The sequence below is a fragment of the Pygoscelis adeliae genome, unplaced genomic scaffold, assembly GCF_000699105.1.
Source record: "Pygoscelis adeliae isolate BGI_AS28 unplaced genomic scaffold, ASM69910v1 Scaffold121, whole genome shotgun sequence".
Lineage (NCBI taxonomy): Eukaryota > Metazoa > Chordata > Aves > Sphenisciformes > Spheniscidae > Pygoscelis > Pygoscelis adeliae.
The window spans coordinates 8036569-8047614 of record NW_008824359.1 but is presented as its reverse complement, the minus strand read 5'-3'; the positions used below and the strand labels follow the sequence as shown (position 1 = coordinate 8047614).

The window sequence follows — 11046 nt, the reverse complement described above, 5'->3', positions numbered from 1 at the left end:
AAAGATAAATTGTTTATTCCTCTTAAAAATTCATATGTTTTCCTGAGAAACTGTCATGCTTATATATTGTGGAAGAAACACTTGATATAAATCCAGCATTGACTCCAGTGAGAAAAATAAAATGATGGCAATGTAACAGTAGAGCTGAACAGAGCCCTCTACCATAAATATGTGAAATGAGCATTTTTACTTCTCCGTTGCAACTCCCCTGAATGAAAAATAATTGCAATGGCTTCCATTTATTGCAAAGGATACATGCACACGGGAATACCTTGCATCGCACGGGCTAGTCTGCACTTTACAACGAAGCATGGTTCAGAGATAACTGAGCTAATGGAAGTAGTAAAGTCTTGTCAACACAATATTTGTATGTGGAGTGTTTTCTTCTGCTCATAGACAGCACGGATTTGCCTTATCTTACCGTTACGCTGCTTTTGGACCCAAGTTAGCTTCTCAGGATCATTCAGGACTGCACCATGTGGAGATACCAGTTCTGGTCTGCAACGGCTTGGAAGATTCTGCACTGTTTGTTATTGGTGGCCTCATCTCAGTTTGGACCTGGCCATTTTTCATTTGAGGAATAGGAGAGTAATGGATGAGTGATTAGGGAAGAACAGTCTGCTGTCTCAAACCGCGATTTTAGCTTTAGATCACAGAAAGTCAGAACAGGGCATGTCTTTTCTTAGCCATCATAAATTATCCATGCAGGATGTACAGTAAAAGGCTGTTTGGCTGCGTTAAAATTGGCTAGACAAACAGAATTTCCATCTCTCTCAATGGCTCCTTCAACACCTAATTAGTTCCCAGATGCTAGTTGAGCAAGATGTCTTTTATCTTTGCTAATGTTATCTTCCTATACTTCCTAAATGCCCCCTGGTGCCATTCTTCACTTTCATCTTTCTTCCCTCAAGAGAAGGCAGGATGGGTGTTCAGGAAGCTCTATTCTGAAGGTCAAGCTTGTAAAGACTGTGGGTCAAGTTGATCCTGTTATACCAGTCAGTATCTGGAGCAAAAGCTTTAAAACCAGAATTAGACTGACATGATGGAGAGCGGGATACAACTTCCTTTCTATGCATGTTCATAGGATCAGTATCCATCAGGAAAAAAATAGAATTGCAGATTTTATTTCGCTGTCAGTTCTGTTTAATACGATTTAGGACAAATTCAATGTTCATCTTTTCCCATTGCTAGAAGGTGCAAAGAAGTCTGTCTGTATAAATCTGCCATTTCAGCTGGCATAGCTGATTGTTGTGGGCAATGAGGAAGTACACTCAGATGTAAAATAGTAGGAGATATCAGGCTAACTGCACTCCTGATCCTTCCTAGACCCTCTGAGCATAACCGCTTGGAGCCTCAGATATGTTAACAGCCAGGCTATCGGCCAACTGTGATTTACCTTGGCAGGTCTGATTTATATCCAAGCCCAGCAATTCTTTCCCCTCTGGCAGGAATGAGTGACCAAACAGCCTCCTTCGAGCTAAGTATTTAAGAGAAAAGCATTTCAGAGAAAGCAGATCTTCAAACCAACGGAACAGACTACAGATATACATGCAGCTTTCCCCTAAGGCTCATGAAGCTGTGTCTCTAGCTAGGTTCAGTTTACTCGATTCAGATGACGTCCTCTGTTGAGTGTGGGGGTTTTGTCAATAAGCAAAAGCTCTGACAAAGTCAATTTTGCAGTTTTATAGATGAGAATCAAGATTCTTCAGCTTAGCAGGCTGCACCACCATTTTTTAAGTTTCTATTGTGTTTCCTTCTTATCTGCATATTCCCTGTGCTGCACTGGAAGAATACACTGGTATAAACTGGTATAAATTCCAGCAGGCCCATGTAACGGCATTTCTCCTCTTTGACCGGGTTATGTGTAGTCCCTATAGGATGTTTATGTCTTCAGATTTATAATGTAGTCACATAGCAGCTTGTTTTCTATCTCAGCAAAGACCAAAGCAAGTTGTAAAGTCAATGAGTTTCACCGTTTCTGCTCTGAGATCCATATGCCCACACTATGGAGGATGCAGAATTTATACCAACATAATTCCATCATTCCCGGTTCCGATCCTGCCCGATTTGCGAGAGGCATGCTGCAAAGTGAGTTCTGAGACAAGATAGCTTCCCTGCAAGGATATTAATAATACTTAGAAATTATATAGCACTCCAAAACCCTGTGCAAGCATTAGCTAATTATGTAGCACTCCGAAGCCCTGTGCAAAACATTAGCTAATCAATTCTTGCAGCATCTATCAAATATATCAATATCATTCAGTCCATTGCGCAGAGAGGTAAATGGAATGCAGATATCTGGTCCCAGTCCATGCCGCTGCCCAGTGTGGTAGCTGGCGTCAGACTTCAGTACTTGCCAGCCACTGCGCCCACATTTCCCTTGGCAGGATCCTTCTTCCCGTCTGGCTGGCTGTGGATAAACACATGATTTCCAAAAGGAGGTCACCTACATGGTTGTGAATGCAGATTTTACCAGCTAGATGTGATTTCAGCCCATTTCAGGGCTTTGTAAAGGTCACTGGTATCAATTAGACTGGAAAAGCCAACATCAGTAAGTGACATAGAGAAGACTGGAGCCAGGACAGCAAACTGAATTTTAATATTCATAGAATTATAGGGTAACAGTTGAGTGTTTGCCATTGAGGTGCTCCAGACAACGGGAGGCAGCACAAAGAAAACCATTTAAAATAACATATCACTGAGATGTTATACTGTAGAGCAGGCTGTCTTGCAGAAAAGGAGAGGTATATCTACATGATACTTAGGAAATGAAGGAGAACCAGTGTGCCCAGGTGGCCAAGAAGGCCAATGGCATCCTGGCCTGTATCAGAAATAGCGTGGCCAGCAGGAGCAGGGAAGTGATCGTGCCCCTGTACTCGGCACTGGTGAGGCCGCACCTCGAATACTGTGTTCAGTTTTGGGCCCCTCACTACAAGAAGGACGTCGAGGTGTTGGAGCGTGTCCAGAGAAGGGCAACGAGGCTGGTGAGGGGTCTGGAGAACAAGTCTGATGAGGAGCGGCTGAGGGAGCTGGGGTTGTTTAGCCTGGAGAAAAGGAGGCTGAGGGGAGACCTCATCGCTCTCTACAACTACCTGAAAGGAGGTTGTAGCGAGGTGGGGGTCGGTCTCTTCTCCCAGGGAACAAGCGATAAGACAAGAGGAAATGGCCTCAAGTTGCACCAGGGGAGGTTTAGATTGGATATTAGGAAAAATTTCTTCACCGAAAGGGTTGTCAAACATTGGACCAGGCTGCCCAGGGACGTGGTTGAGTCACCATCCCTGGAGGTGTTTAAAAGACGGGTAGATGAGGCGCTTAGGGACATGGTTTAGTGGTGGACTTGGCAGTGCTAGCTTAATGGTTGGACTTGATCTTAACGGTCTTTTCCAACCTAAATGATTCTATGATTCTATAAAACATTCTTTCTTAATTGCACATTATTGAGGCCTCATGCTACTTGTTGTGTTAGTTCCTCTGGACCAAAGTAGGGGATAGCTGGTCCTCAATATAAGAGAGCGTGTATCGCTGAATTTCTGCTCCTGAGCCTGCCAGCAACTAATCCACAAATTTGGCAAGGTCAGTTAATTTGTTTTCCAGTTAAATATATCACAGTAATCATGTATCTAGGAGGTACGCACACTCCCATCCTACAGAAGATTGAGTCCGTGCAACTAATTCCTGCAGGCCTTCTCCTGAAATAGTGCAGCTCCTTTAATTCTTAGTGCTTTTGGAAACAGAGCTGAATTTCAGTGTTGCTGCTGATGGTATGAAATTTTGAGTAGCCGATATAATAAAGGGGTAGCCCTAGAGATTTTAAATAGGCACTCCCTGCTGGAGCACTCAGCGTTGTGAGATTACTTGCCTTACAGTTTTACATCAAGGATGAATGATGATACAGAAGCAGAAGCTGTCACAGGTGTCAAGATACTCTGCAGTATTTTCAGCATCAGTGATTTTAGAGGGGCCATTAGAAATACAGTAGCTTCGTGTAACTTGCTGAGACATCAGACAAACTGGATATTGCAGCAGCCTGAGTACAGGCTGTGAGCTTCCTTTAAAGTGCATATTGCATCAAACACAGCATGATGGTATTTTTATTAAAAGCCACAAAATGCTTGAAGCCAATTAATACTCTACGGCTTTACTAATGCCTCTCCTCAGAAAATTAAATGGTTTCATTTAACAAAACCAATTTTAAAGCTTTTTTTGTCAAATTTATAAGTGGATTCAACCCCTTCTCCAAACTTCCACGAACCGTGCATTTTCAGCACAACATATCAACGTCTCAGTGGCTTCCAGTCTGTTCCTTCAAGTATTTGGAGGTACAAGGGAGTCGTGCTTTTCTGGCACAGTTTGTTCCAAACTCTTAAGGCACTTTACAAGTATTAGCTACTTCCATCTGAATATAAACAAGGAGCCAAACACCTTGAATGTGTTGTTGCCATGCTGTAATGTCAAATGATTAAATATTTTGACATACTTTGGCTCAATATAATCAGCTGGCTACAAAAAGCTGAAGCAGCAATTACTGTCAGTTCAGAGGGCAGCAGCAAATCAAAGTGCAGAAGTATCGCGTGCTAAATACAGTTGCTTGGGAGTAAGTGAAGAACAACCTTCTGTGGTTACACTGGTTTGGTTTATTCCTTGGCAGTCTACCATATAATCTCCCCTGTTGAGGACAGCATTTCATATCACCTAGCATAACTGAACTGAATTGCTGCCAGTGGAACAAACCGATTTCGCTAACATGCACTCTCTGCTGTGTCCCAGTGACCCGGCCACTGGCCTTCAAGTTCAAAAGCGAAAACATCTCTAAGATGACACCGTCTCTCTAAATGACTAGGACATCCCTTAGAATCTTTCTAACTGCATCTGCATGCCATGGGATCCCCTCGCTACAGCGGAGGTGGGACTGGTAGCACTGGGTTAAGTGGCAGACAGTTGGATAACCAACTGGTATGGTTCAAATGGAAAAAAAGTAGGGTTTGATTTGCTGCAATCCACTGCGGTTCCGAGCTTATGTGTCCAAAATCACGTCTTTACTGACAGCGATGTTTGTGCCAGTTGCTGGTCCTACGCGTGCAGTGTTCACGTGTAGAGCACTGGCTATTTAATGGCCCAATATCTGCGGTGCAAGTGCTCTAGACAGTGCCTTGGTGCACACCTCCAGTCTTGGTGCCACCAGGAGGAAAATTGCTTCTTGCCACCATATACTGCTCAAGTCCAAATAGAGATGCAAATCTGCATCCAAAATAATTACAGTTCGCTAATTCACTAATATATTTTCTAATATTTTTCACTAATATATTAGGATAGCTGAGCAGTTTAGGAATCAGTTCTGGAGAGAAAACATCTGCAAAGCTTGAGCTGTCCGTGAAGGACTTGACGCAGGTAATACCACAGCAGAAAGCTACATAACTCCTCGTGTCTGTGTTCACAGCTGAGGAATTTGGGGGTTTCCCTCACCAGATCATGGTCACAATTTTGAGGAGCTGTCTCAAGTTCAAGCTACAGCAAAAGAGTTTCAGAGCAAATCACTGAAATGACCAGTGGCAGGTCAATGCAACCAGGCGGTGGTCGGCTTCGGGTATGAAAAGAACTTCAATTGGAAATTGCTTGCACACTAGCATCGCGGGTAAGCTGTGATGGGTAAATTGGCCCTGCTACTGAAGGAATGAAAAATGGGCTGCTTCTGTGCTTAAGGTACCTCCAAGATGATCCAGCAGAATTATAGACAAGTTAGGTCTGATATTTTATGCTGCAGATTGCTGGAGTTATCAGAAGTTGGTAGACACACATAGAATACAGTATTTCAGAGAAGAGTTGATGTGACTTTAGCAGAGGAAACTCGTGTCTTGCACACATAATATAGTTTTCTGAAGAGAGTGGATGCATAAAAGGGAGCAAGGCGCTGTGGAATAAGAGGAAAGTTTCTCTTCTGAATGAATAGCTGGTTACAGATAGGAAATAAAAGGTACAAATAACTGGGCAGTTTTCGCGGTGAAGGGAGATTACCAATTACCTGCCGCGGGAACCTGTGCAGTTCAATATACTCATAAAAGAGCTGGAAAAGGGATACTGACGATAGTGACGTGCCAAAATCTGCTGATGGTATAGAGTTATTCCAGGTAAGCAAAAGTAGACACGACTACAAAAAGTTGCAGAAGAATCTGACGATATCAAATGTCTGGGCAATAAAATAGCTGCTGAAATTCCATGTTGATAAAAGTCAAGTGCAGACACAATGATAGGGTTTAAATTATCCCACGAAAGAGGTCCTGGCATTGCAGATGGTTCTTTGAAAATGTCTGCTCGGCGCTCAGCAGAGGTCAGAAAGGCAAGTGGAATGCTAAGAATTGCTGGGGGAAGAGATGGAGAATAAAAGAGAAAATGTAAGTACACCACTGAATAAATCCGTGGTGATCTTGAATAGAGTGCAATTCCAGTCACCCCCTTCTCAATGCAGCAGTAAAATAGAACTAGAAAAGATGCAGAAAAGGGTGAGAAGGCTGACCTGAGTTATGAAGCGGGGAGTCTAAGCCTGTGAAGCTTGCTGAAGAAATGAATGAGCAGGATTAAGGCAGAGGTGTAAAATCAAGATGGCTATGGAGAGAACGAATAAGGAATTACTTTTTTTAGCAGAGGATGTAATGACATGGTCAGGCAAGAGGTTTAAAGCAAACAACAGGAAAAAACTTTCACAGGCTATAATAAGTTAGGAAGCTCATCAAACACAGAATCTTTTACATGCTGAAAGTACAGGTTGTTTAAAAAAGTCGCAGTGCTGAGGTTCCCAGCAGCTATCCCAGTGTACCGACTTGGCCACATCCCCTCTGCCCGCTACAGCTGGGTGAGATGTGGGGTCTGGTTTGGTTTGGCCGCTCGCCAGTAGAACCTGCCAGGTTTTTTGGGCTGGATTATAATCAGTTAACGGATCACTGTGATCTTCTAGCGTGATCTCTCCTGTGACAAAAGCCACAGAAGTCCCTTGAATGAATTAATGAATTAATTTTCTCTGAATTGCAGTGGAATGTTGGGGGGAAAAAGATCCAATAGTACCTTAAAAATTTCCTGCACTGAGTAAAAGGTCCCAAGGGTTAATTACACTCTCCCTAATTTGGTCCTTCCCATTTCCGCATGCAAAGGCTGCAGTAGCCCGTTTGGCTGCAGCATGGTAACGGGAGGTCACGTCGGATGGCTCAGGAATTTTGAGACAGCGAGGACTAAAAAGTCTGCTAGAGCAGGATTATCATCAAATTATATCTGCCTCGGCAGCAGGAAATCAATCAAGAGTGGGCTGATTTACACCTGCCGGAGCCAGCACATCATGAACTTCATCATCTTTCCCAGTGATGTTTTTATCTTTGCATCGACACAGTCAGTGCGAGGAAAATATTTTCCCGTTTAAAATCAAAACATTCAAGGTAGTGTTTGGCAGAGTGTTGGAGCCTGGGGTTCCCGCTGCTTCTGACAGCAGTGCTGGTATCTTTTGCTAATGACCAAAGTGCAATATAATGAGTTGTCTTGGGCTTCTGCTTTATTCAGCGTGCAGTGTTTTAATAGACTGTTAGTAATTCTGAAAGGGATAAATGATGTTTATGCCCTCTTGTGGTATGTTATTGAACAGAATGGATTTTCTAACTGCCAAATTAGGCCAATGATGGAAAAGTCCCAGGTAAAAATCTGTAACGAATACTGTTTTGCACAGTAGAAAAATATCCATCCCTCCAGCAGCATCCTCATGACTCAGTTAAGGGGGGGGGAAGCCAATTTTGCACGCATTTACAGCAGCAAGTAAATGACTAATGCCCATGATGACAGAGTTTGTGCCATCTTTCTGGAGTGAAGATAATTTTAAAAGTGCTTTTCTTTGCTAGGAAGGTTAGAAAGTAAGTGAAATACCGCTTTCTAAAAGTGGTTGTGTTGACACCTCTTTGTGTTAGTTGTTGCCGACGTGTTGTGATACATACCTTCACATTTTTTATCTTCGTTCACGCGTCTGATGGGTAAATAGTCTGATTCCCTTGGGACAAAGCCTGTCCCAAAGATGAAGAACACTGTTTGGTGATTTTACATGGGGAAATAAGGCCAGATTCATGTGAAACCTGCCGTGTTCAAATGGCTTAACTGGTCAACATCTTCCTAACCTGCGCTGAGAATTTAGAAGTAGGGTTGGGAACCCAGGGGCTCCCCAGACAGGTCAATCACAGATTTTGTTTCAATCTTATTACTTCATTCCTGACTGAAAACTGAATGTATCCTCCAGACAGTGGAATTACCAGAATAAATCAGACTAATGCTCTACAAAGTCCAGCAACTGGTCAGACTGTGGTCAGTACTTAGCTGTGCTGAGGCAGGATCTAGGAAACCCTGTTGTAGGAAATTTGAAGACTTTTTGGTCCCAAATAATCACCTATTACTTAACTGTAAGCTAGTGCTGTGAGGAAACATTATTTCCATTACATGTGATCTTTCTCTCTGCCCAGCCACCAAGTATGTAGAAGACTATTGTAAAGAGGAAGGGAATGATTTCCTTTCCACATCCATGATGAGTACGACCACAATAGTGGGTTTAAATGAAAATAGTGGGCTTAACTGGGCTAGGCTTTAGGAAGAACTCTCTAACAGGATGGTAAATATTGGAATGGACTCCTTGAAGAAACTGGAGGATCTCCATCTCCGAGGATCTTTCAGGAACAGTGAAACAAATGTTTGCTGGGAGTAAGGCAGCTTTCATTCGTCGTATCATGATGAAAGAAGTTGGACTCGATGACTCACTACAGGTCTACCAGCTCTGGTTCTGTGGTTCTGTGTGATGATTTCCTTTTATTTATTAGTATGATGAGAGAACACATATTTATCTGGTAATCTCAAATGCTAACCCTTCATTCTTACAGTTGATCTTACTGTCGAGTCTGGCTGATAGCAATGCAATTCTATCTATGTCCAGTACTTTACAAGTATACTTTGCAACAGTAGTCTGACACCAATTAAAGTGCTTATTAGGTTATCATGGACTTCAGTGAGCACAAGTTATGTCCCCACTGAGATGAGAATTGGCTGCAAAATGTTGGTGCTTACCAGTTTCCTTAGAAAAGGAAAATTCAGTAAGAAAGGTGTCATGGCAAATCATGTTAAAAAGAAATTTCCTCTGTCAGAAACCTTTCAGGAGTTTCAAATTCAGTTAGGGGATATCAGAAAGAAATTAAAGTCTAATTTAAAATCCCCACCCACATTCCTTCTTCTTTTCCTGCAAAGTGATTATTGCTCCTGGTCCACGTATTGGCAAATCTTTCAGAAATGAGCCATAATTTGCCTTAAAAATACCTTTCTGGTCATGATGGAACTGTTCTTTTTGAAGAATGGGTTTGCAGCGACTCTGTGAAAAGAGCCCAAATGCTCTTATTTCTCATTGACATCAGTGGGGCTAAAATTTCACCCAGAAGTTCTTCTTGGCATAAGGAAATTCAGGGTGGGTAGCACCATTTCAAAGCTGAGGCACCTGCCAGGTGAAGTTCTTGGACACTGCAAGGCAGCCGGCCAGGCTTGATCACAGTGTGCTCTGCTGCCTTTCACATTTGTTTTCCACTTTCGTTGATGGCACCACATCTCTACCTGGCGTGGTTAATAAAGAGGAGAGAACGAATGTGTGGCCATAGCAAATTAAACAAATGAGCCATTAAAACAGGAGGGTGCACTATCTCTTCTCACCAACGCCTACTTTGGTGCCCACAATGTCTCCTAGCAAAATAACGTGAGAGCAAGGATAAAAGGGCTTTCAGGGATGTGCTGTAGCTGTGGTCCAAGCGCTGGGAGATGTCTGTGGCTCCTGCTGAGAGAAAACCTAACGTCATTCATCAGCAGAGAAGCCAGCAAACCACTAATGGCTTTCCATCGTGTTTCTTGACAGGTATTGACGGAGGGCGGTTTTGGTCCCATCACAACAGAAATCCGGGAGGCTCCGGAGTTTTATTACGCCGAAGATTACCATCAGCAGTACCTCAGTAAGAACCCCGACGGATACTGCGGCCTCGGGGGAACAGGGCTTTCCTGCCCTATTGGGATCAAGAAATAGCCTGTGCTTACTCCACTGCCTCCACTTTGGTTTAAGGAGTTGTTTGAAAAAAGACCGACGACCCTGATAGGTGTTATGGTATACCCGCAGCGTCAGTGCATAAAGATTTGGGATCCTGTTGGGGCGGCTTTCCGTAATCTGAGCAGTTTCCCATTCACCGACATTAAAAGCCAAAGTAGAGGCAGAAATCGCACCTGTTGGCAAATGCAGCTTCTTGCTCTGTGCCGCTCACTGGGTATCCTTGCAGTCTTGTGATCTGGAGAGAAAAGCAACTTCTAAAAATTTCGTTAGAAGTGCTGTTAAAAAGATGAATTAGGGGGTGGTTGCACCTGCTAACTGCTTTGCATAGTTAATGCCTTCGGACGTTTATTTTCTTGGGTTAATGAATTTGCTCGTGTTATGAGAGCTTTGACTTCTGGAGACGTGGTTGAGCTCATCTTAACCATCACAACCCTGTAATTTGATGCCTTTGAGAATGGTGAGTTTATAAGGTCAGTAACTTTCTCACAGTTCCACTTTCGCAGCAACATGTAATATCACCTATAGTGCCTATTTTCTGAAACAATTTTAGTAAGAAAAAGTAAAAATTGTACTGTGATACTTCTTTTTGACAGTTCCAAAAAGTGTATAAACACAAAAAGAAATCAATTTTGTTTCCTGCACTGCAATAAATTACAAAAAAAGAAAAGAAAAATGTTGTCTGCAATGTGTTCCACGGCCTTAAGTATATATCGAGGTAGATCTAAAAAAAGTATCAAATATTATAAAAGGCTGCAGCCTGCTAATTAAACACCAGGGCTTTTAAATCTGTATTATCGTGCATGACAGTACAGAGGAGTAGAATTCATATTGGCCGCACTGTAACATACTTATTCCTATAATTAATTATTTGTACTTCAGGAGCTTGTGGAGCCCCCACCAAGACCAGAGATCATTGCGGCAGGTGCTGTGCAAACGTGATGTCGGGCAGCCTC

The 11046-nt window shown here is 42.8% G+C and overlaps 1 protein-coding gene across 1 annotated transcript in view; it reads left to right on the top strand.

The window, feature by feature from the left end:
- The window catches only part of MSRA (methionine sulfoxide reductase A), a 153509-nt gene extending 142760 nt beyond the window's left edge, over window positions 1–10749 (top strand). The window contains exon 4 of the mRNA XM_009319712.1: window positions 9908–10749. Coding sequence (XP_009317987.1) covers window positions 9908–10072 — 165 coding nt within the window. The 3' untranslated portion in view covers window positions 10073–10749. The remainder of the gene's footprint in view (window positions 1–9907) is intronic.
- Window positions 10750–11046: the final 297 nt, after the last annotated feature.